Source organism: Pleurodeles waltl, chromosome 9 (assembly GCF_031143425.1).
Source record: "Pleurodeles waltl isolate 20211129_DDA chromosome 9, aPleWal1.hap1.20221129, whole genome shotgun sequence".
In the NCBI taxonomy this organism is placed as follows: domain Eukaryota; kingdom Metazoa; phylum Chordata; class Amphibia; order Caudata; family Salamandridae; genus Pleurodeles; species Pleurodeles waltl.
The window spans coordinates 1,138,765,633-1,138,792,663 of NC_090448.1; the positions used below are offsets into that span (position 1 = coordinate 1,138,765,633).

At 43.4% G+C, this 27,031-nt stretch overlaps 1 protein-coding gene across 1 annotated transcript in view; it reads left to right on the forward strand.

Moving 5' to 3' along the window:
• The window catches only part of CHURC1 (churchill domain containing 1), an 80,962-nt gene extending 65,105 nt beyond the window's left edge, over window positions 1-15,857 (forward strand). The window contains exon 4 of the mRNA XM_069208908.1: window positions 15,381-15,857. Coding sequence (XP_069065009.1) covers window positions 15,381-15,473 — 93 coding nt within the window. The 3' untranslated portion in view covers window positions 15,474-15,857. The remainder of the gene's footprint in view (window positions 1-15,380) is intronic.
• The last annotated feature ends 11,174 nt before the right edge of the window (window positions 15,858-27,031 follow it).

Here is a 27,031-nt window from a genome sequence, read left to right on the forward strand (position 1 = left end):
ACACTTCTCCTTTGGAGACTTAGACGTTTGCCTTTGCTTACGCAGTGCACTTACTGTGGCCTTGCTGTGGGGCAGAACTTTAGTTCTGGATTTACTCCATTGTAGTTACTAGGCCGAGGATTTGTTTATCTTCTTGGCGCATTTCGAGCAGTTTGCGCCACTGCTGCGTTGAACATGTGCAGGGTTCTGCTTTGCCTCTGTGTTAGACTGGACGGTTCATGTCGCAGAATAGGTCAGTACTGGAGACAAAGCATGCATTCTGGTGGGATGGCCTGCTAGCAGAACCTTTCCCTGAAGGTCAGTTCCAGGAAACCTCGTGGTTGAAAAAAAATGTGGCCCTGTTGTGTTGGTGTTTAAGGTTTAGGTTGTTTCACGTGTCTTCATCTCTTGTTGTTGTTAGACAATGCTTGGCTTAAGCTAGCTCATTTCTAGAGTAGCTACAGCAGAGACGACCAGTGGTGTGTTACTTCAGGCGTGGATGGTTTCATGCATCCTCACCTCCTTCCTAGAGTGACAGTCCATGCTCGGCAGGCAGTACTTATCTTAGCCTGGTTGTTATGTCATAGGTGTCACCTACGAGGGTATCCTGGCACTGCTGCAGGCAATAGTTTAGCCAGGCCCAGGGCGATCGAGAGGCCTAGTCAGAGAGTCAGGTCTGCAGCTTCTTGGCAGAACTCCAGAATTGAAGAGGCTGCTGTGATGTGTACTCGCAGGTCGTTCCAGGCTGTGGTTGTTCAGGTCTGCAGAAGGTGCAGCACAGGATACCAGCTGGTGGTATTATTTGAAAGTCTGGTTGTATCATGTATCATCCTCTCCTTTCCAGACAGACTTCTGAAAGGTGCAACACATGCCTGGCAGAAAGTACTTATCTTAGCTCATTTCCTTAGTAGCTGCAACAGAGTAGATCCAGTGGTGTTTTTACTTCTGGATGGTTCATTTGTCTTGCTTCCCTTTCCAGGAACACATTTTGAAGTGTAAATTTCGTGTGAACCGGACATTACTTCACATTACCTATTTCTTCGTCCTATAGTGGCTGCCAAAGAATGGGTCCCATGATGGTGTTATTGCAGGCCTGAGTTGTTTCATGCATCTCCCTCGCCTTTCTGGGAAGATCTCAAAAGTGTAATTCATGCTTGTGAGGTACTACTAGGCTCATCCTAGTAGTTTTGCTCTGTAGAGGCTGCAAAACAGTTATTTGATACTTGGATCTTTTTATACATATTCTTCTACTTTCTAGAAAGTCCTTGTAAGGGAATAATCCATTCTTAGACATGATTTGGCAAACATTCAACTGGGCTTCAGCATGAGTTGATGAGGAACAGTGTGGGAGAAGACACAGTTGTGCAAGCATGTACATTCCAATTTATTGTGTGTGACCAGCTTATGGGCATCATGTGATATGAAGACTTAACCCTTTCTCTGCCCTGTCGGCATGTATACATCATGAAATGGCGTGTCCACAGGACACCCTTATGACGCACATGTACAGGGAGTGCAGAATTATTAGGCAAGTTGTATTTTTGAGGATTAATTTTATTATTGAACAACAACCATGTTCTCAATGAACCCAAAAAACTCATTAATATCAAAGCTGAATATTTTTGGAAGTAGTTTTTAGTTTGTTTTTAGTTTTAGCTATGTTAGGGGGATATCTGTGTGTGCAGGTGACTATCACAGTGCATAATTATTAGGCAACTTAACAAAAAAAAATATATACCCATTTCAATTATTTATTATTACCAGTGAAACCAATATAACATCTCAACATTCACAAATATACATTTCTGACATTCAAAAACAAAACAAAAACAAATCAGTGACCAATATAGCCACCTTTCTTTACAAGGACACTCAAAAGCCTGCCATCCATGGATTCTGTCAGTGTTTTGATCTGTTCACCATCAACATTGCGTGCAGCAGCAACCACAGCCTCCCAGACACTGTTCAGAGAGGTGTACTGTTTTCCCTCCTTGTAAATCTCACATTTGATGATGGACCACAGGTTCTCAATGGGGTTCAGATCAGGTGAATAAGGAGGCCATGTCATTAGCTTTCCTTCTTTTATACCCTTTCTTGCCAGCCACGCTGTGGAGTACTTGGACGCGTGTGATGGAGCATTGTCCTGCATGAAAATCATGTTTTTCTTGAAGGATGCAGACTTCTTCCTGTACCACTGCTTGAAGAAGGTGTCTTCCAGGAACTGGCAGTAGGACTGGGAGTTGAGCTTGACTCCATCCTCAACCCGAAAAGGCCCCACAAGCTCATCTTTGATGATACCAGCCCAAACCAGTACTCCACCTCCACCTTGCTGGCGTCTGAGTCGGACTGGAGCTCTCTGCCCTTTACCAATCCAGCCACGGGCCCATCCATCTGGCCCATCAAGACTCACTCTCATTTCATCAGTCCATAAAACCTTAGAAAAATCAGTCTTGAGATATTTCTTGGCCCAGTCTTGACGTTTCAGCTTGTGTGTCTTGTTCAGTGGTGGTCGTCTTTCAGCCTTTCTTACCTTGGCCATGTCTCTGAGTATTGCACACCTTGTGCTTTTGGGCACTCCAGTGATGTTGCAGCTCTGAAATATGGCCAAACTGGTGGCAAGTGGCATCGTGGCAGCTGCACGCTTGACTTTTCTCAGTTCATGGGCAGTTATTTTGCGCCTTGGTTTTTCCACACGCTTCTTGCGACCCTGTTGACTATTTTGATTGAAACGCTTGATTGTTCGATGATCACGCTTCAGAAGCTTTGCAATTTTAAGAGTGCTGCATCCCTCTGCAAGATATCTCACTATTTTTGACTTTTCTGAGCCTGTCAAGTCCTTCTTTTGACCCATTTTGCCAAAGGAAAGGAAGTTGCCTAATAATTATGCACACCTGATATAGGGTGTTGATGTCATTAGACCACACCCCTTCTCATTACAGAGATGCACATCACCTAATATGCTTAATTGGTAGTAGGCTTTCGAGCCTATACAGCTTGGAGTAAGACAACATGCATAAAGAGGATGATGTGGTCAAAATACTCATTTGCCTAATAATTCTGCACTCCCTGTATATCAGTGGTTGAAAGGGATCAATCTCCTTTAGCAATTTTTTGTTACTAAATCTCTACCCCCACGCCCCCCAGCCACCTGACGGTAGTAGGGGAGAATGTTTGCCTGTGCCCAATCCTTTATGGACACAGGCAACCATGCCTTAAGGCCTGTTCTCACTTTTTGGCCATCTCCTTACTATGCATGTGACGTCACTAGTGAAGTGACACATATCAAATGAGCCTGGAAGGTACTTTTCCCATAGCCCCGCACACTAAGAATTGCAGTAGTGTGCAAGGCTATGGCAGGAGCAGCTGTTAAAACCTTCACCTCTTCCCTAGCCATGCCCATCTGCTCGAGGCACATTTTTCTGTTGGTGGGTGAGTTGACCAGCGAGCAGGAAGACCAGCCCAGCTCCACAATCCCACCACCCTTACCATCCCACCAACAGAAAAGAAAAACAGGAGGTTGGGGTTTGGAAAAGTAAGGATTAAGATTGTTCCCTGGCCATCCTTTTCTAGTCCCACTTTCTTATTCCGTTTCAGACAGATGCTTCGTCCCCTAGTGCTTCTCTGTCTAAGGGAAGCATTGGGAGAGGAATGAGCTGTGTGGATGTGCCCCAGCAAGGGGCCAGATGCTATTTGAATTGTTTTTTAGCCTAAGAAAAAAAACAAAATATCGCCCAGCTTCTTTCTAGGGCACAGAGGCACACAGTTGTGCACCACAGAGGAGCTGGATGCAGTTTACTTCCAGTATGTCAGTGTAAGGCATCCACATTTGAAAATGGTGTCCCAGAATTACATATTAGAAAATGTATCCACTTTGTTCTTATTGATCACAACTTAAACCCTGCTTGAGTTTGTTCCCTGGGGAGTGCAATTATCACCTCTGTAGTAACCTAAAGAGTGGTCGCAATAACATCCATATAAATTAAAGTTTATTCGGAAACTCCCTGGGCAGATCTCCTGCCTACCTCCTCCAGAAGAGCCTTCTCACACTGTGTCACCTTGAGCATTCTTTTCCTTGGTGACATACACTATAACTTTGAAGACTAACTCATTCTGTACTGCAGTCTGCGCCCAAACAAGGAGTCTGGACAATGTAGGCAATTTTTTTTAGCCTCAGATACAATCAAAACTGCACCCATGTCCTCCCTGGAGTGCAGACATATGCACCAGCAAAGAGCCGGGATAGTATTTGGATTTTATTTCTATCCACAGAAACTAAATCCAAACAGAACCCAGCTCCTTGTTAGGGTGTGGACATACACACGTCTGTGTTCCACCAAATATCATCAATGCTTTTGCAACGCAATACGAATGGGTTCAGTTTGTGTTTGAAGAACGATTCCTTCAAAGGGTTCTTTCCATCAGGTGATGTCAAGGGTCTCAGCCATAAAACAAATAGGCAAAAAGTGAAAGGGTGAGAAGAGAGGACAGGGTATCAATTGCAGTGTTATTTTCGTGAGAAACTACACTATACCAGAAATACCTGCCTTATTGGACCTAACAGTGCAGAACCTTTTTCCCTTGGGGCGTATTCATCATGTTGTAAATGTCAGGTGCCCCAAGTTCAACTTTCGTCACTATCACACAGAAAAGTTTTTTTTTGTTTTTTTTTGTTTTTCTTTCTTCAAATGAAGCACGTAAGCAAACAGCTATGCACCCTTTTCAGCGAAGTACAGAAGATGTTGTCTTCGTGTCAGTCCATGCAGTTGAGTCCCTGAACAATCATTGGTTACTGGTTACTAGGTGGCGTCCATGGTTGGTACTTGTAGGAAATACGCCTTTTCTGCTTGGTCACCCTAGATTTTTTTTGCCTTTTGCTGCCTTTTACGGCATTCCTATATTTTTGCTGGCTTTATAACTCTGTGCTCTTTACCACTGCTAATCAGTAGTAAAATGCCTGAGCTTACCCTTTAAACATAGTTCAATTAGCATATTCCATATTGGTATAATTAACTTGCCTATGAGTCCCTAGTTTATGGTACAAAGTGTAGGACAGATCCTGGGGTTAAGTGCCACTAGTGGACTGCAGCACCTATTGTGCTAACCGCTACAGTGGTAGTGCAAACATGGCTTCTGCCCTTCCCTTTGTAGCCTGACCTGTAGCAGTTTAAAAACTGCAATTCGACCTGTCAAAATAAACCGTTTGACGGGTCAAAACCTCACTTTAAATATTAAGTCACCCCTATTTAGGCCTTGCGGCCTAATGGCAGTGCATTGGATTTTAAAGTAGGACAGGTAGAAATGTAATGTTCACATGTCCTTACAGTGACTAGCACCCAAAAACTATTTTCCAATGTCGCAGGCTTAGCTGTTTTATTTAGAAAACCAGGATACAGATTAAAACCCTGATACTGTATTTTTGGCATGGAACTAGCTAGAAAAAAATAAAACCACTATTTTTAGTAGTTATTAAAAATCCAGCTCAGTTGTTAAGGAAAATTAACTTTTAGAAAGTTACCTTTTCCCTGCCTGAGGTTCCTGGAAGCCAATTTGCCTGTGCTCGCCAACTTCTCCCAGCCAGGGATTAGCATTTGCATATGCTTAAAAAGGTGTGACATGTTTCCCAGGAGCTACACAACAATTCACTAAGTTTGATAGGTCAACCTCAATGGGCAGGAATGACTCCTTCGAGATCAGCTGAAGGGTGGGTCAATAAGCATCCTTTATTACGTTACAGTATAAATTCTGCTGGAGTGTCAGATCCTGCTTGGCAGGTCTGCTGGGTTTAGATGTAATGCAGGGGCACGCTTAAAAAGGACGAGAGCAGCATGCTAAGGCAATTCTATTGTATCCACTTCCTAGTTGCTGGAAAACCCTGCTTTGTTGTACTGGACTTCTGTCTGGGCTTGTTGGGGGTACAGTAGCTGCTTCAAACTGTAATTTCGTAGTAGGTGAATGAGGATACTGAATTACCATAGTACATTCACCAAACAAAGACCCTCAGCGCCCAAGTTTAGTGTGGCCAAATACTTCTGCCTTCTTGAAAATGCCCAAGTGGGTAGGGTTAGCCCTGGGAACTATTACACTATTGGTAAGGGTAAGCCCAAGAGTCATTCCCACCCACTAACTGCTTCCAAGCATATATGGGGCATCTCTGGGCACCCACTTCAGAAAACTTCCTGGATGTGTGGAAGATCAGAAGAAGATTGGACCTGCTGTCTGTGACCCGAGAGGTGCTGCCCTGAAGGATTGGACCTCCTCTGTCTTGTACCCAGGACAAAGATGTGGACTGCAAGAGTCATAAGGTTGACCTTCTGTTCACGCTACAGAGATGCAAGAGGCCTTTCCTGCAACTTGCCAGCTGACCAGTGGCAATTGAACTTGGACTGGGCCATGCTGTTGGCCTTTGCCTGACGACATGTGAGTCTCCAGTTGCCTCCTGAGGGTCCTTAGAAGTGTACTGGTGGACTTGTGGTGGTTTGGGACTTAAAGGACTAAGGTTCCAATATAAATATTGGCGGAGAGGGAACTCTGTCACAATGGTGACAGAGTACCCTCTCCTCTAACATTATGGTTCTCCCGCCCATTTTTGATTTTTATTCAGGTGGACCATAGTTTGTCGACAGTAGAGACAACGTTTCCAACATGGTCAGATTTACCCGATGGAGTAAGGGCCATCATAGATTTGCCTATATGTTCGCCCATCTAATTTAGATGCACAGACATATAGCCGTTCTTTCAGTGCCATTACCATTAGGAAAAACCTGGTGGTGAGGGGCACTGAAAATTGCTCAGTGTCTCCCTCGCCATGTGAGGGAACACGATAGCAAGGGGGACCTTCTTTTTTTATTTTCAAAAAGAAAATCCTGTTTTGTTTTTTTCTTTTTGAACATAAAAAATTGCAACTTTGCCATACAGCTCTGTCATGTTTGAAGAAGCTGTCCAGCAAAGTTATAATGCATTGGCAGGAACCACCTTTACGGTGGTTCCTGTCAAAGTTTGAAATGTCTGCAGAGTCACCTGGCGTTTGAGAATCTGGCTGGTGGCACCTCTGTTAGAGTAACAGTCATTTACTCCGTCACTCTGGTGAAGGAGCGGCCATCCGCAGAGATCACATTTAGGCCCTAAGTCACCAGATAAAATCTTTGGCCATGATGAACCTGGTTTGTGATTCAGACCCGCGGTCATTGCATCCAGCTTCAAATTGCACCTAGGTCCCGGTTTACTGTAGCCATTGATTATCATTGGCACTTTATGCTTCTTGGCACCATTTCTATTTAAAACATTTAAAAATCATAGCCCCAGGTTCCCTTATTGGATTTTTTTCATTTTGGTGGCATTTTGTTTATTGAATTTTACTCTATTTTTTCCAATTGGGTGTGGGATTTTTATTGTTTTTCATTTTAACTTTAATACTGTTTTGATGCTTCATATATACTTTATATTGCCCTAAGTTAAGACTGTGTGTTCTGTGCCATGCCTTCCAGCCGTGTAAGCGCCAGTTAATTTAGTGAGTTTGAGGGTTCACCCCGACATGGGTTGTGATTAATTCCTTGATGTGGATTGTCATCCATCCTAAATAATCCAATTTCCTAGAGGGATATATACTTCTTTTATTCTCCAAGGGCCTTTGGTACTACTGCACTCCAGTTAGAGCTATGGTCTCAAGGTCTCCAAGTTTGTCAAGTCAAGCAACCAATGCTGACTCCAGCAGGTGGTTGGAGTTTGGATGCTGAATGACACCATCAATTCCAAGCAATATTAAGAATCGACTTAGACCTATAGCTTTGAAAAAAAAAAATGGGTGATTTATTTACAAATGGAAGGAAGTGTACTTAAAACTGTGGATAATATAAAAATCCAGAAGATCCTAACACCTTCTAAGACCGACTGACTGCAATGAAGTGCTATAAATCAAATAAAACCGGACCTGCTGGCCAATGTTACCCTGTGTGGAATGGTTCAGGTATCTCCAGTTCACTTGATGGCCTTTTGGTTTTACTAAGGACTTTGTTTCCTGCAGCCAGTCAATTAGGCAAAGATGCCACAGAGAGTGTTAAAGAATGTCAAGTTTTCTATGATTGTTCTACCCCATGCCATAGTTTCTCAACAGTTCTCGGAATAAGGCAGGACATCTCGGTGTCTTACTGAGAATCTGGTTAAAAGTCCCAAAATCCCAAGAAAATAAAGTACACATCACCCAAAACGAAGTTCCACCACAGAAAATAGGTCTATCTTAGCCAGTAACCAAAAGTCTTAAAGTCCTGTTAACAATGCAACTGTAAATTAAAGAAAAATGGGTTCCCTGCTAAATTAAATGAAGAGCGGGACAGGGGAAAAATAATAAAAAGATCTTTTTAAAAATCAACCCACCTCCTCATTTCCTCAAGAGGCACTAAATATATATTCACAGCCATTACTTTTGTTTCTGAACACATCATTTTTTTAAAGTACATCAGCATCTTTAGGTATCGGTCTGTATTTGATTTATAAATGTTTGCCATTTAAATATTCATATCTGATCAGTCATTCTAGATACTCTAGCACCGTGCTCGTGCCCGCCACAGGACATTATTACGTGAACGTGGGAGCTCGACCGCCGCAGCAGTAGGAGCACAGTAGTCTCCGCGAGCAAGCTGAGAACCACAGATTGTGTAATTAACCTAAACAGCAAAAACTGGAAAGTGGAAGTTTATGGTCGCAGTAGTCACAGGTGGCGTTTGGAGGCCTCGCCTAAGAAGTGGACAGCAGAGTCTGCAGTAACTGCAGACAGAATAGGCTCCCTAAGGTTTGCAGGACCCACAAGACCTGCAACTCTCAGTAAACCCCAGGATGGTGGTGGGCGAGCAGGAACAAGGGCAGGTATATCCCATGTGCCATATGCCAGTTGTGTTTTTGGGGTGGACAGCCGTGACCATGTCGGCCTCTCTTGGGGAGCAGAGGCAGAGCGCAGCATGCAGCGATATGGCTTGTACACCCTGGTGTAATGTGGCTCCTGCCACCCTGTGGATATAGGCCAAAAATTGATTGAGTAGATGTATAGTCGCTGCAAGCTTAAACCAGGAATTCAAGTGCAATGGCTTGCTCCAATTACGGTGTGGGACTGTTATATATTACACTTATAGAATGCAACAGATTAATGCTGAAAACCTGAAATTGCTGCAGTCCTGTGGTGGTGGGTCTGAAGTGGCAGTGAGCATTAGGCAAAAAATTCCATTAAAGGTGCACTAATAGGTTCCTCTGATCCGTTTTAGGAGAGGGAGAGAAGTGTTTTAAACCAAAGGACTCCCATAAAATGGCTCTGAGCAAGTCCTTGAAACCTCATGGAGTGGAGAAATGGAGAGCAAGGGCCCAGAGAAATTCGCCCAGCTTTCCGACTCCAAAAAGGAGGAGCTCAGGCCAGTCAAATGACATGGATGGCTCAGGGACAGGGAGGATGCTAGAGGTGGAGGGATAATCGACCCCAAGGGCATCTCCCCTAGTAAACTCTATCAAATAATTTGTGGGGAAGCACTTTAAGGGCAATCTGGCTAAAAAAAAGGGAAGAAACCTATTCTATCACAGCTCTGGCTCCCCGGATTCACTCCCCTGCAGTAAAGAACACAGCAGATCCACATGAACCTCAATTCTTGATTGAACAAGGGGTAGATCTGCTGGAACCCAGGCTGTCTGCATTGCCTTGCCTGTTAATGAAGAGATCGGGGAAGAAGGCACTCAAGGAGTCAACCCAACATCACTGAACTGGAGCCGGGGATCATTGAACCCGGACAAAGTAGTTTATGGCTCCCAAGCTCAGTAGTGTCTTTGGTGGGGCCCCGTTAAGTCCAATAGGTATGTTGCACCAGGAACTCCCTCCCTCATCAGTATCTGGTTTGGATATTGATTCATTCTTCTCTTCATCAATACCGAATGTTGTAGTCCTAATGGAAAAAAAAAAACTCTGCAGGGTGTTTTTGAGGCAGTGGTTTTGAATACAGATACATTGAAAACAAATAAGTCTTACTTGCAGACTATTGCCTTGGATTTGAAATTGATTGATGGTTGCATGCCCAAGTTAGTGCGACCTGTCATTGGTGGGGAGTCACCAGTGTATATAGGTGGGGATGCAGTCAGTGGGACTGCCAATTAGGTGTCTGCCAGGAATACAGAGGGGTTTACAGCCTTATTAGGATTACCCTCAGCATATGTATCCAAAATCCCAATGTTAATAAGGGAAAGATGTAGCTACTATGGTGGGCACTCCTTGGCCCCGATGCAGCCAAGACAAAGCAATAAAAAGGGGGGGAAGTTGTTACCCAGGGGGAGAAAAAGTAAAACCCAGTGTGTCTTAAAACGCCCTCAGCAAGAAATATGGCGGTAAGAAAAGTAGAGAGCATGTAGGTAGCTCAGAGGCTCCAGGTAGCCCTTCTACCTCAGTCGGCTAATCCGAGTAGAAATCTTTGTAAGAAAATAGAAAAAAAATCCCACCCTGGTTAAAGGAGTTGGATCTGGTAGCAGAGCATGGGTGAGGTGAAAGATGCATGAAGGGTACGGGGGTTAAAATGTGAGACCCAATAGGAAGGGAGTTAAGAAGGATGACCCTAGAGAGCTAAATAAAGAACGGGAAGGGTGTACTCCTGTGGTTGGGTTCATCACAGAGAGGGCAGAAAGCTTGGGTACAAATGTAAAGGAGGATTCTTCTATATCTCTTGGTCTTACTGAGATTCAGGTGGGGGAGGCAAACTCTATATGGGTATACTTAGAACCAGTTTTAGAAAACAGGTGGGGGAAAAGATGAAGGAAGCAAAACCCTTCAAAAAGATTCCGACTTCTTGAGTTATTCTCCTCCTGTCCAAGTCTCCTCGACTGATCAGAGATAAGCTGGCTTTTTGGAAAGTAGAGATGGCAAGGAGGTAACAAACGTCCTGTTATATTCAGGTTTAATTAGGGAAACCCTTCTTAAGGCAGAAATAGAGCTAAGGTCCCAGGGAGTGAAAATATCCAGGGAAATGGATATAGACAAGTGTATGCCCGAAAGCCAGGGCTTTATGCAATGCCATGGTGGCCTTCAGAAAAAAAACAAGGTCATTGGAACTTGCAGGGTTTTCTCCAGGTATAGGCACATACTGGAACCCAGAGAAGGTGGACTCCATGTTACTCTGTCCCAAGGAAAAAGTTATAGGGGCATACCTTTTGATCCAAATAAGTATGATTGCCCGAGTTGGGATGAGGACATGGGCGAATGGGCTGACTTAAGTAATATAGACTAGGGAAGGGTAACACAACATAGCCTTACTATGCTCATCTGGAACTCCCATGGCCTAAATAAATTAAGGAAAATATCAATTTTTAGAGAAATAACTGAACAGTACCCAATATTGTGTTTCCAGGAGACATGGCTGTGTAGTGGACATCTGCTGACAGATGGATTTTTGGAAATTAACCGTAAGGCATTAGATAGTGAAACAGGACGGCTGTTAACGTTGGTATCCTCCAAAATTGCCTCCAGAGCATGGGAAATCAAGACGCTTTGATCCTTGCCTGTGACATAAAATTGTTTTCCGGGATGGTGGACGAAAGGTATGCGGATTTGTTATCTGCTTTTAATATCAGAAGAGCTAGCTCTTTGGCAAAGGAGGCTACAGGAAGGTACGTAGCCCTGTTAGTTTTTTTTTTTTTTTTTTACATGAAATGGGCTTTTGAGCTTAAATGGTTGGATGTTAGCTGATATTCCAGTGAGTTAAACATTCCAGTACAGTAACCAAAATTGGCCAATAGACTGTGTTTGTGCAAGCATGGACTTTTAATTTTAGGTACAAATGGAGGGGAGTGATCACTACCCCCTAAACACAGTCCTTGATCTGGGAATTGTCCCAAGGCAGACAAAGGTCCTCCCTCTAAAGATCAGATATCCAAAATGCTAAAGCACAAGGATCTCTGAGAAGCATCTAAGCTTATTGACAGGACTCTAAAATAGATATGGGGAGTTTACATCTGGAGAGGTACCCTCTGACTTTCTGCCATGGTACGAGGGAATATAGAAAAGGTGGTTGCATGCTTAAAAACCAAATTGATGGTCTTTAATAAAACGCACAACAAAGTGTGGTTGGCGCAGCAATCCAGGAATAGATGGTTTGATAATGAATGTAGATTTGTAAAACGAAAAATAAGGAAGCTTTAAAGATATGAGACTTCATAGAATTAAAATGAATACGCTACATCTGCATAGCCTAAGGAAATAATATAAAAATCTGGTGGCCAGCAAGAAGCGTGTATTTAAAGTAAAATGCCAAGATGTAATGATTGCAACAATGGAGTCTAAAAATATAAAGACATTTGGAGGATGGTACAGGGCAGGATAGGAAATGCCAAGGGGAAACTGACTGGTTCAGTAGGAGAGGAGGCCTGGGTGAACCTCTTGGAGGAGATACATAATAAAGATGTTACACTCACCCATCTCCCAATAAGTTTTCTTGTAAAGGACGAAACAAAGGAGGGGTTCTCAGTGCCAACAATTAAGAAAACAATTGAAATGTTAAAACTTACAAGGGCTGCGGGCCCAGATAATTTGCTGGCAGTAATAGTAAAGTCGAACACAGCTTGGTGGACTTTTATCTCCTTTTTCAGAACATTATACTGTCAGGTAAATTTCCTGATAGCTGGAAGGGGGTGATAATTAAAACTATATATAAGAAAGGTGAGAAATCACTCCCAGGAAATAATCGACAATACTTTTGTTAGATGTAAATAAGAAGAACTTCTCAAAAATCCTTTTTGGACATACTGAGGTACTGGGTAAAATCCAGTACAATTATCCCTCAAGAGCAAGGAGGTAAGAAAAAGATAAGGCTGGGGTAGTCAATAAATAAAGTCAAAATCGAGCCAGTCAGGAAATATGAATATTTAGGGATGTAGTTCTAACATGAACTACGATGGAAGGATCTTCTAGCCTCTACACAAGCTAAGGCACTTTCTTATGTGCGGAGTCTGAAGAAATTTGATAATCGCTATGGGGGCCCTTTTTGTGACCTGTGTTGCCAACCTACCAGGATATGACAAGAATCCAGTTCCAGTATGGCACCGAGATAGTCAGCAACAGTGGCTACAACCGTCGGGAAGTTGAAGAAGGAATCGACTTAAAAAAATGCTTACTCTAACTGCCTGCATCACTGTAGACAGTAGGAGTCGAGACGGGCCTGGTAGGTTGCTCTTATCTAGGTAAGACATAATAACATCTTGGATATGAATAGACTGCGAGGAGATCCCCAACATTTCCCTGTTATGTAAAAGAGATATTTCAAAGTGCACTAACTTGGGCTAGAGGAGTTAGAGGGAGGATTCCCAGTTGCTGTAGGAAATTAAAAATAAATACTGCAGAAGGAATCGGTCAGATGGGGTGAATAAGGCTGAACTTAGGAGGCTAGCCCAAGTGGCCTCTATAGAGGAGTATATTTTATATTTAATGACTAAGAAATTTGTTTTGCACTTGATATCATGGATGGGGGATGAGACCTTTCCCTATCTGTAGAAGCTCCCCAGTGTACATATGTGTCGAAGAGTCTTGAAATTCAGATGTGGGAATGAACCAAGTTCTGATGTCTGAGGAAAAAAACAAAAAAAAAATCTGCTAGATAAAGAGAATATCTGTACATCTGGTCTCAGCAGGAAGGGAGATCTAATACACATACTTGTGAACCGCCTGCAGTTCTAGATCAATGAAAATGTTTACTAAAACCTGTTTTTATAACGTATGACACCAAGGATAGGGGCAAGCGATCAAATTACTTTTGGAAATGAGATTCCTGGATGTAACGTGTGCTATTTTTATTGTCCGCAGATACATTTTTACGGATGAAATGACATTTTAATTGATTTTTTAAGTCTGTGCAGTTTTAGTAGGAGTAAATATGACTGGATGAATTATGGTTTTAATGGTGTTTTATTAGGAGCATCGCTCATTTTTACCTTTTGAATTAATTGAGATGATGTGTTAAGAATTCTGTTTTAAAGACCAAGGTCTAAATAAACATGTGTTTTGACTGATAGATCAATCACTCTATTACTTTATGATGCTATTCCCCCTACAAAACTGTATGCAATCATACTAAATCCACACCACTCACATACATGTTTACAATTCCTCTTCAAGTCCACTGTACATCAGAATTGTTAAATAGCAAGAACATTGTTTCAGGATTGTGACATTTCCAAATATAATTTTATGAATATATGATACAAAGAATATGCTATTCATATGAGGAAGAAAAATCACAATGGCGTACCATGTTTGACACAACAATATGATTGTGATTTTAGAGTAGATAACTGCCATATGCTCATCTGTTAAACAATGTTGATGTACAGTGGACTTGAAGAGGAATAAAGGTGCGATGTACTTTAATAAAGTACAATGTGTTCAGAAACAAAAGTAATTGCCATGAATCTATATTTAGTGACTCTTTTGAGTAATTGAAAAGGATTGTTAGGTTTTTTTATATTTTTTATAAATCTTATCAATGCAGTGGTATCACTAGAGGACCTGGTTCAGGCGACCCACTTAATGTGGCAAACTGATCACTTATCTGACAGTTTAACACTGGGAGGGGGATCTCTAGTGCTAGAGTTGTCTTATTGGCAAAGGATAGCCTTCTGCACCTACTAAAGCGCTATAAGAGATGTACCTCAAAACTGACTAGTCGTGATCAAGATTTTTGATGGGGGAATCCTTCAGATGCACAGGCTCACCTGTCTGGGGAACTAATGTGTGTCCCACTGTAGGTCCAAATGAGGTATCTCTGGAACTATTATGTCTAGCAGGATTGTTCCAAGGGTTCTGGAATCATGGATATGGGTCACATCCTCTGGAACTCCGCCAGAAGTTCTAGGATAGCCGGAGTAGCACTGGGTCCCTTTGGATTAGGGAATGAACAGGTATTTGGCTACCATTGAGGGCAGATCTTTCATAGAAGCAAACTGGGCTGTTATCTACGGTGCTCAGTTAAGGATGTTTCTAAGTTCAAATGTTAACACACGTCTTTGTGATCGGAAGATGAGTGCATGGTTTGCCTTGTTAGTCAGTTGCTGGGAGACTAGTCTAAGACCATCCCTGGCTACCATTGAGGGTCCCATTCCTTTACCATGAACTTGAAATTTTTCTGTCTGCGAGAACTCAAACGTTTGAGTTGAGATTTGCATTTTGACCATTCTCTCAAGGTTTCCACTAGACAAATACAAGAGTAAATCAGAATTTGTGAATGTTGAATTTGTGCCTTAAAAGCAAAATACATTGTACAGCGAAGTACAACGGACAAGTTAGGCATCACTTACCCCCCCCCCCCTTCAGTCTGCCTCACCTGTGTTCTTTCTTTTGCATCCATCATAGCATGCTTCTCTAGTCCTAAAGTGATGTCTCTTTTTCTTTACAGGAGTACACTATGCTGTGTATGCTTTGTGGGAAAGCGGAAGACTCCATCAGCGTCCTCCCTGATGACCCACGGCAAATGGCGCCCCTGTTTTAAAGACTCTGTGTACTTGACTTTCTATATTGTCTTGTGGCCCTTTACTGTTTCATGGTTACTTTGCAAATGTTACACTCTCTCTGTGATGCTCTCTACACATATAAATCCTACATATATAAATAGCCCAGGAAACAGATCGTCCTTTATTTGTTGAAGAAGGTAAAGGGTGCCCTTATGAAGCAGAACTGGACCATCTGCGTTTTTTCATCTCAAACTCTTGGGCTTTACCGGAGCTGATCTGTCCCTATGCACGAAGCTCACTAACACATTTGTGCTATTTTAGGTCTATAGCTGTGCAGGCAATTAATCGGAAACTACACTTACAAACTTACAACTGTTTTGTTGCATCAGCTAAATTAAAACCAAATCTGTCAAACAGATGGATCCAGTTGTTTTAACTCTCCTTTTTTCTGTTCATCTTTAAAATAATTAAATAAAGAAATAGGCAATTTTAGTATCTTGCCCTGGTGGAAGTATAAGGGGCTAGGCCCCTTTAGAATAAAAGTAAAGAAGGCGGTGGTTGGAGGTGGACTCATTTGTATTAACAGTGAAGAAAGCGAGTGTTAGAAGCAGGCTTGTAAATAAGCAGGCAGTAAATAAGGCGAGCGTTGGAGCTGTGATAATTAGAAATTAACATAAAGATTGTTTGAAATTAAAGTAAAGGATGTGAGGGTTTAACGTGGGTCCATTCGAAATGGAAGCAACGAAGGCAAGTGTCAAAGGCAAGCTCGTTTGGAATGGAAGTGAAGATGGCGAGGGATAGAGGTATCCTGGTTTGAAATTGATGTAAAGAAGGCGAGAGTTCGAGGCTGGCTCCTTTGACATGGAGTTATAGAAGTCGAGGATTGGAGGCAGGTGTCTTATTTATGCATTGTGAAGTGGTTTGCTGGCCCCGTTTCCCTCCTCCTCCACTCTCTACTATTAGTCTGGTCTTAGAACATTAGGGATTTATCGTTTTAAGATTCCCGTTTGGCACCAGCCTCCATTTTACGAGGATGAAAATAAAGTTGTCTCCTGTTATTCATCTACATAACTTGTCTTCCTTCGAAGGATACAACATTTTTGGTGATGAGAAGCAGGGTCTGAAGTGTCACTGCTAAAGTTGTAGGTCGGGAAGCAATATTTCTGGGTGGTACACAGAGTTTTGGGTGAGGTTTTGGTGCGCAGTATTCGATTGCTGTCTCTCAGGAATTTTCTTCGTCTCTCTGTGGTGTGCTGCCCAAGGTCACCACCCCAAGGAGTATTTTTGGAGATACCATCTTTTAGCAGCCTCCCTGCTTTCCTACTCAAGCACACTCATTGTATACAGGCTGCCAAAGCACCCAATCCCCACTTTGTCTCTAGCGGCCACTTTGTAGTGACATTGTTTCATATGGATAATTTGCATTGCACTGCATTGACTTTCTTTTTTGTGAGGAAAATCCTTCGCAAAGCGAGTAACAATTGGAAGGGGATCCTCCATTACAGTGAAGAAATGGGTGAAGGATTTCTTTTATTTGTCTGTCGGCAGTGGATGCATGGACAATACTGTTTGATCCTGATATATTTGTTAGGTTCAGAGAGACAAGAAATATTTAGGCCATTGCCCAAAGTAGAGATGCTTATTGACGATGATGAATATAATGTGTTCAAGGAAGCTATGCTGAGGTTAGATCTAGGATTCAAACCAACCATAAGTACAATATTAGCAAGGCTTCATTTTTATAGTAGACATCATGAAGAAATTGAGAGCAATGATGATTTTCTCACAGCACTCAGGAGTCTTAGGGCCAGATGTAGGTAGGTTTCATTTTGCGAGTTGCAAATTGCGAGTACTAGCGACTCGCAATTTGCAACTCGCAAAATGAAATGCAGAAAGGTGTCTCAGACACCTTCTGCGACTCGCTATGGGGTCGCAAAGACCCACCTCATGAATATTAATGAGGTGGGTCGCAGTTTGCGACCCCATAGTGAGTCTAGGCACTCACAGGGATGGTGGCCTGCTGGAGACAGCAGACCACCATGTCTGTGACTGCTTTTAAATAAAGCAGTTTTTTTTTTCTTCTTTTTGCAGCCCATTTTCCTTAAAGGAAAACGAGCTGCAAAAAGAAAACATTCCGAAACCATTTAGTTTCGGTTTTTACAGAGTAGGCAGTGGTCCATAGGACCACTGCCTGCTCTGAAAAATACTTTTTTGTGGCATTCACAAAGAGGAAGCCTTTTGCGAATGAGTTACCATCCACTTCAAGTGGATGGTAACTGCGAGTTGGTTTGCGACCGCTTTCGCGGTCACAAAGCAACTCAACATCGCGATGCGGTCGTAAATAGGAAGGGAACACCCCTTCCTATTTGCGAGTCGGAATCACATTTTGCGAGTCGGTACCGACTCGCAAAATGTGACTCTGCATCGCGTAAGGCCTTTTGCGCCTCACAAACTGCGTTTTTCGCCGTTTGCGAGGCGCAAAAGGCTTCCTACATCTGGCCCTAAGTAACATGCTGTTTTGGAACACTGCAGATGTGATAAGGACTAGATTATGGTCAACACCAATAGCATATGCATTATGAAACACCTTTGGGTCATGGGAGATCCTTCTTTAGAGAATGTAGTTAAATCAGCAAAGGCAATTGAACTGTCCTTGGTCTGGGTTAAAGAAGACAAGATAAAGAAACAAGAAAAGGAGATGTTGAATACTTATGCAAAGGACAAGAAGACTTTTCCTGCCATTCCCACAGATCATTTTATCAGGCTGCCTGCTACTGGTGTGGCAGAAATTTGGATGTTAATAGCTTGAAAGAATGCCCAGCTCATTACAAGGAGTGTGTGGTCTGCAAAAGAGTTTGGCATTTTGCCAGGATCTGCCATGAGAGAAATGGGAATATTAAAAACGAAATAGCACACATCGCAGAAGATGCACTTAAAAATGCTAACTAAGATTACGAGGTCTATAATGCATCACAAGTTCAAGATTCATATAAGAGCATGGTATTGGTGGTGCATGGGACTGTAAATAACAATGAACATAAGCATTATTTTCCTTCCAGTAATATCAAAGAGCCACCTCCTTCTCCCATGTGTACTCTAGGAGTGTAAAGTGTGTTACTCTGGCTGAGGGCAGATTCAGGGTCTCTGTTTTCTATCATTCCATACCAGATTTTACACTTGTTATTTCCTTTACAAAAATTGTACACTCAGTAAGACAGATGTGAAAGCTGTGGCCTAAGAGTGCAACACAATTGTATTCCTGCTGTACTGTATAAAGGAAGCCAAGTTCGAGGACAGCAGCCAGAATAAAATTCTATGTAGCAAAAAGTGTTGTCAGCATTTGAAGATGGAAAGATAAAAAATCATTGAGAATCACATTGAGACCTTGCAGAACTGGTAATGGTAATAGCAGAAGAGGAACTTGGAGACAATGTCATAGCAGATTTCCCAGATGTGTTCAGAGTCTGCATAGGCAAATTGAAAGGATTTCCCCATTAAATCTGACTAGGAGAAAGCTGTGCTAGTAAAACAAAGACTTTGAAACATGTATTTCAGCATGCAGAGACTTTGAGAAATTACTGGAGAATGATATGATACTAGAGAATGATTTAAGACAGGAGCTAGTCTTATAATTGGATATTCCCGGTAGTCGTGACCAAAAATGCAGTGGGGATTTGAGGTTATGTGTTGACCTCCGAGCACAATCAGCCACTTGTAATAATTAATGACGTATCTATGATAAAGGGTGCTGCTATATTTTCTGCTCTTGACTCGTGCAGTACCTAGCATCAGGTAGAGCTTTTAAAAGCCGTGGGAAAATCTAAGTGCTTTTGTGATGCCATACGGAGTTTTCCAATACAAGCGTATGCCATTCGAATTGGCGTACGCTGCATCCATTTTTGCAATGTCTGTTCAGAGACTAGGAGTGCAATTTGAAATGTTTCAAGGATAACGGCTTGGTGTTTGCCAAGAATATAGAAAACATAATCAGGTATTGCAGGACATCTTTCTTTGATTATCCAAGAGTGGCTTGGTATTAAGCACTGACAAATGTGTAACATTCAAATAAAAGGTAAACTATCTGGGGCACACAATTTCTGCCAAAAAAGTCCCTAATGGAGGCTATCCATTTGGCTCCTCCTAGACCAGAACAAATTGTTTGCAGGACTCTGCAAATATTATTCCATGTTTGTGAAAACTGTTGCTTCTCAAATGGAACATTTACGCAACTTGCTGAGAAAAGATTAGAATTTTGTATGGGGAAAAATAGCAATAGAATACAATACAGTACTATTTAAAAAGTGCATGGCTGCCTCCCAAGAGGCGTCCTGGCGCTAACAGCAAGTGTCCGAATAGCTATACAACTGACAGCCAACCTAATTCAATTGCCAACCGAACAAGAATTAAAAAGCAATGTTTTTAGGTTGTTTCCCAGAGCAATTCAGAATGGACTGAGGTGCAAACTGAGAGGAAGAGTGTTCCAAAGCTTAGAAGTGAGAAAGAAAAACTTCCCACCTCTCCTAACCTTGCGACTCTGAGGCAATTGGAGAAGTTTGATTGTTGGATCTCAATTAATTAACCTGCTGGTAAGACTTGAATCTCTTCCTTAAGTAAGGAGGTCATTTTTGTTCAAATGCTCCAAAGGCCGAAGTTAATGCCTTAAATTGGATCCATTTAGTTACAGGTAACCAGTGAAGTTGTCGTAAATGAGGAGTCACCAAGACCCGTGGCGGGATCTTCAGGATCAGATGGGCAGCAGAGTTTTTGGATCTTTTGAAGTCACTGACTCAGATATGCCTTAAAACCCAAATGTAGATTATTAGCATAATCCAACAGGAAGGGTTTTACTATATAAAATACTAAATTATCAATGCACCAACTCTCCAACTATTTTCCAGTGACTGCCTTAGTATTATCACTGTAGATGCCAGTGCCTTTGGGATTGGGCAGTGCCGAGTAAAAAATCAGGTGACAAGTGGACAGTAGCCTTCATTGCCAAGATTTTAAGTGAGGTGGAACGTCAATACTGTTATTGAAAAGGAGCTACTGCGTGTGGCCTGTCAAAACGTTTCGTTATTTCATCTGAGGTACTCGTTTTACTCTTCACATACAAAACAAACCTCTGGTTTCCATGCTGTCTCCAGGAGGTGGAGCAGCTCCTTCTGCTCGTATAGCAAGACTGTGTCCTAGAATGCAGGAACACAAGTTTGGTATTGTATGCATTCTAGGACACAAAAAAACAAACTGCTGATTGTTTGTCCAGGTTGCCCTCTGGTTCTGTTTTGAAAGGAGAAGCGGACATTGAAGTGGATTTTGTGGCCAGTGTCTGGGAGAGGGTGGGAGGGCATCTGGAGGAGTGGGTGGTCTTTAAAAGTTATCAAAGTCAGTGAAAACAACTGGATATCTGACAGCTAGAAGAACAGTGTGTTTGCAATTTTTTAAAAAATACCCTGTTGAGGGATGACCAAACGGAACACTCTAGTCCTTTTTCTAAATATCTTCAGACTTGTATGTGGAAGGAGACGTTTTGTTTTTGCAGAGAGAAATTTGCACCCTCCTCCAGGAATGCAAAGAATGTCTTCATTGAAAAATTGAGACAGTACTTTTGTTGGCCATCTATGGATTCTTAAATTGAGTTCTGTGAGTGTGAGAGATGTTCTGTAACTGACAGAGTTTGTACAACAACTTATACTCCCGTGTATAGTGTGCACTGGCCACCCTTTGTGTGGGAAAATATAGGCATGTAGGCTTAGGGATATCTGGACCATTTAAGGGTTTACATATAGGTTGCAGTAGTGATGGTGGATTACCACTTGAAGTGGCCAGAGGTAATGTTCACAGAGTTACCACGTCTGCAGTGTTGGAGTTTCTTACGGAAGCGTTTAGTCACAAAGGCTTCCCAGAACGCACATTGACAATGTGGTGCAATTTACCTTCTCTAAGATGACCACATTTCTTGAAACTCACAAGATCAAGCATATCAAAACTGCCTTACATGAGCCCCAGCGCAAGGACCATGTGAAACGTTTTATCAAGTATCTGAGAGATAGTGTTCACCTTGTGATAGTGAGAAGACTGTCTCCCTCTATCACCATAAGGGATCAGTTGTGATCTTGTAGGATCACCCCTTATTCTATCACAGGGGTATCACCATTTTTTGTCAAAGGGCAGGGAGCCTACGTCTATTATTTGCTTGTGGTGGCTAAAGACGAAATTGCAATGTTCCGGAGCTGGTGACAGTGCTTCGTCCAGTGACAGAGCATGAATCAGAGTTAAACAGGTCTAAGGCCTGGTATGATCCTATGCATACAGTCACAGAGACCGAGATTAAGATTGGTGTTATGGTAGGAATCTGCATTCAAAAAGGGAAGAACAGATTTCTAAGACCCCTTGAAATTGCCAAGGCTAACTAATGTACTGTCATAGCCCAGGATGCTAAGTGATGGAGGTTGAAGCGAGTGTCCAAATGTAATTCTGAACCTAGTCCACTCTCCCATATCCGCACCATAACAATGAGTATGATTGTTGAGATGACTTTATTGATACTTCCTAAGGGTCATAATCAACACCTAGAGCAGAATACACTAGTGTCTGTACCTTCTCAGGGAAACCAACTTCCACGGTTATTGACTCAAAGCAGTGCTAAAGCTTCTGAGGAAAATGTTGATTCCATTGCTGAACGTGTTGGAAATCATCCCAGAACCAGGGTACCATCATGGAAAATTATGCAATGTTTTTGACTGTATTTGCTAGGGAGATCGACGTATCCCATTTATGCATTGCGAAGTGGTTTGTTCAACCTGTTTCCCCTCCTTTCTCTGTATTGGTCTGGTCATAGAATGTTACTGAATTAGGGTTCTAAGTTGCCAATTGAGACCAGTTTGGCGTCGACCTCCACGTTATGAGGATGAAAATAGTCTTCTCTTGTTACTGCTCTACATGACCTGTCTTCCTTCGACCGATGCAACAGTGGGCTCATTTGATATGGAAGCAGGGGTGGCTCCTCCATAAGGGTGGAGGTGCATCGCCGCCACCACCACCCACCCCACCCCACCCCCAGCAGCACCAGCTGCAATCTCTTTCCCCTAAAATGATAATACACTGTGCTTATTATTGTGTTTGGGGGAAAGGGGCAGGGCTACGGGGTGACGAGCAAACACTCCCCACCTCAGAGTGCATGTGTGTTTGGCCGGCTGTTTTTGGCTAACCAATTACACTCTCTATTGGGCTGGGGAGAGCCTGCACAGGCTCCCAGCCTGCCTGGGAGCGCCCTGGCTGGATGCCCCCAGCCAATCCTTGCGCTACTCCGAGCAGCATCTGGATTGGTGCAGGGCAGGCTGGGAGCCTGTTCCTGCAGAGGATCGGCAAGCTTTTTTTTTTTTTTTTTTTTAATCTCATCTCTTTATCTCTGCTTCGGTTGAGCCGCGACTGCATGGCAGTAAAGAAGTCGAGGGTTGGATATGGGTTCCTTTGAAATATAAGTAAAAAAGGGGACTGGAAGTAACCACTGTATAGAGTGAGTGGAGCTTTAATGGAAATACATTTTGGAATCAAAAGGAAGGGGAGCAGTCGACAGAATTGTGGATGTGGCAACGAAAAGGAAATGAAAGAGGGTCACAGGATTTACAATGGGGAAAGCAGGAGGAGTAGTCTTAGGGAACAATGTAAGTGAAAAGGGACAGTATGATGAGAGACACCGAAGGGGTTTAAGGGTGAAGATAGGGATTGAGTGACCATGAACAGAATGAAAGAGAAGGTGGGGGGAGCAGGGGCCATGCGTGCCTGGGCCATTTTCATTGTCTGGGTCCACATCATGGGTAGTAAAGCATTGTAGAGAAGCCACAGTAAAATAAAAATAAGCATTTGCAATGCAGGGAGTCTTGCATTTGCTCGAGTTAGAGCTATAGCGTTTTAAATTCCTAGCTGGACTTTTCATGCCACTTAAATTGAAATTGAAAAGTAAAACAGTTGACATAAGCGATGATCGCGAAGGAGAGACACAAAAAGAAAAACAAGTGTGCTCACAATCAAACGTATTGGCATTCGTGCAATTATCCAGGTAACAGGGTTGGTGTCCAAAGTGGTACCCAAACTACCCAGAGCCGGACAAACATGAATAATTTACCAATGATGACAAAGGATTTTTGAAAGGCAAGCCCAGGAACGAGTGAAAGTGATGGGCGTGGTTAAAAACCCACAATACTTACAACAGGTTAAAGCACGTGCGCGCTCGACCTAAAAAATGTGAAAAGCCCACAGGTAACCAAAACCGATGTTGGGAGGGAGGATGGAGGAGTATGTGGGACATAAAGGGGAAGGAATAAGTGCAGAGAGATGGAGCTAAGAGGGATTAAACTGAGGATAGAAAGTTCGAGGAGGTGTAATGGGTGCAGCACTGGCCTTCCGTTTGGTAGCCGGTACTTGAAACGGAAAAAAAGTATCACGAGATCCCATAAATTGGGAGTGAAGGAATGGCATTAGGGAGTGGACAGTCCAGAAGGATGGAGTCACGAGGAGCAGAATCTGACAGGTCATCTATACACTTTTTTTTTTAAATCTCAGACCCCCAAAAATGTCAACTAAGACAAATGTGATAGTAAATCTTAACTTAATTGTGACAAATCGGCTACATTTTAAAATAACGTGGGGTTCAGACAGGTACTGCACAGGTCGGTGTGTACCCAGCAAGTTCTGTGGTATAATAGGAGTAAAATAACTGGTGGGCAATGACTTGGTGGAGAGATCTGCAAGCACTCTAGACACCAGAACATTGACCTGTCATAAAACAGCAAAGGGTTTATGTGCCTGCTGCAAAGCACAGCATTTAGTCATGATTTTATAGGAAGTGCTATATAAATTAATAGTATAATTACTCATATATACAGATGCATTTCACATTCTTACAGTGTATGCATATCTCTTGCATATTAAGCTTAGAAAATGCACAGTGCACCTGCTCCATATCATAGTTTATCTCGAGCACTTAAGAAGGGGCTAACTGATTTCCTTTGCTTCCTTGAATGAAGATGTTAGGCTACACCTAGCCAGGAATTAACTAAAACAAAAAGAGCCCTGATGAGTGAGACATCTGTGTTGGGCCAAGCTGGAACTGAAATTTAGACTCTTAGCTCTCCCTCCTCAGGTTAATACGCTGAACACAAAATTCACAAAGTGCCAGTGTGGCTGAATGTGTCCTTGGGTCAGGACCGGTACCAAGTCAGTACTTTTCTGGGTCGAGCCCAGATCCAGTATCTGACTCAATAATACCTACCTGAGCCACGTGGATCCCTCTAATTTCTACCCAGACTGACCACACCCTAAGCGAGACATAAAATGGTGCCCTTTGTAAGGACGTCGTCAGCGCCCTCTGCTAGTTGGTCCACCACCTGTAAAGCTCACCTACATGCCAGAACTTCGAAAGTTGCGATCACTTAGATTGGAAGCTGAGTTGTGACCCAGTTCCCACAAATTGAGGCTAAAGCAGACGTTTCAGTCCTGCAGTTTGAAGACTTCAACCAACTTGCGCTTATGGTGCTTGCTGGGCCAGGGCTGGCACCACGCCTGGATTTCTGCCTCAGACCTTGCTACTATCTTCTGCCTCAAGGAGCCCCACTCCGTGAGCCTAAAGGAGCCGGTGGCTCTAGGGCCGAGCGGATTGGGTGCAGGCTGGCAGAAGACCGTCTGGTGTTCCTGTGGACTGTGGCACTGAATGCAGGGCGGGGTCGGAGACTCTGAGGGAGCAGGAACTGTGCTCAGGACATGTTTGAAGGCCGTGGTATGTAGGTCTGGTGGTGTGAGGGATCTAGCTATAATCGCCACGGGGCAGTGGCACTGGGCTCCAGGGGTTTATTGGGGCTCAGGGCACCCCAGTTATGGCTGCCTGCTACTACCCAACATGCAATGAAGGAAGGCCCAGCTTCCTTGCTTGCTTTAAAGCTCCTGTGCTTTGCATCTGTGGGACGGGTCACTGGGGGTGTCTGAACACCATGCCCTGCAGTCAGGTTCCAGTGTGCACAGCCAGTGTGTGCTGTAGGCAATCTTTGGGTGTGGGAGCGGGGTACAGGATGCGGTCAGGGACCATTCAGTACATGTAGGGGCCACTCGGTACAGCCAGATCCCTCTCCACGCTCAGTGGATGCTTTCTTTGACTTGAGTCGTGATAGATTACAAACAAACTTGTTAGAGAGATCTTGTGGTTCTTTGTTAGAAGAGAAAATGAAGTGTTTTATAAAGAACCAGAGTAATTCCGCTAAGCGTGTTTAGTTGAAGGGATATTATGGTTAGTATGCACAATCTAAAAAGACGCTGAAGTTCACCAGTTCTGGTGAAAAACCCACTCGTATCTTCCCCTCGATCCTCGCTGAGATGCAAAGGTCGTGATCTCTCGGGACGCAGAGCGTGTAGGGTCAGGCCCTGCACCCAGACACTACCGGGCACAGCCAGGGGGTCACTACAGGGAGCTCTGGGGGAAGGGATGGTGAATATAGGGCTTGAGTCTATGGCACATACCACCGCCACAGACCACAGCCGAGGTCAGTCCCCGTGGGTTTATAGGGGAGAACGCCTATGTGCAGGAAATGCGAACGGCCTTTCACGTGTGGATCCAAAGGGACTGAGACTGTCGAGAAGATCAGGTGCATTAGAGGGGTCCAGGTGTGTTGACCAGAGACAGCAGAGAAGGGATCGCCAGAGCTGGTTGCTTTGCTCGTCTTGGGGATTGTCGTCTTCCTGATGAGTGAATTGGTGCTGTTTGCGGAAACAATATGGGCCACATCTGACCCCTGCGAGGTGTGTATCCCAAAAACCTTTACTATATCAAAATCAGGTCGAACTCCCAATCTTATTGAATCTCGAATGCACCCTAAACTGTCCCTGGAAAGGATCCGTTTTGGGATTTGACATTACACAATTCCAGCTTCCACATTTCTGGCTTTGAATGTACTTTCGCTTACACAATGTGTACATGCCTCAGTAGCATGACTTTTTATACTAGCAGGATAGCTCGGTGGGAGTTTGGCATTCTTCAACCTCCATGTCACTGATGTGTATCCCAGCCGGTCTGGTGCAGACATTCCACATTCCAGGGTCGATGAACCAGCCCTTTGGTGAGGAGATGGTAATCCCTGCCAGACGGGAGTGGTAATGATGGGGTTTTGAGTGCCCTACCAAGCAGGCTCCAACCTTCAGATTTCTACGGAAATTAGAAAAAGCCAACACCTTGTCCCCAAGTGGACTCCACTGTCCGCTGACAAATATTTTTGGCATCCCTTGTGCACAGCCCTTTACGGCTGCTAACAGACTCTGCCACGCTTTATAACAAAACATTAGATCAATTAAGATTTAAAAAGCTGTTACGTTTGGCCCATGGCATGAGCGTTTTTAAAAACGCCCTCGCAAAAAAATGTGAATATCTGGGTCGCCACTGCCATATACTGCTCGCCCCAACCGTGCCCCCACCTCTGACATTCTTTTACCGCCGCCAGTTGTGCCTGCCAGTGCCACCTCCGGGCCTGCGCGGCTGCCATGCAGGGCCCATTCCTCAGCCCCTGAAGAATGCCCCGCGCTCGCTGATAACTTTATTTTTGTCACTGGGTGG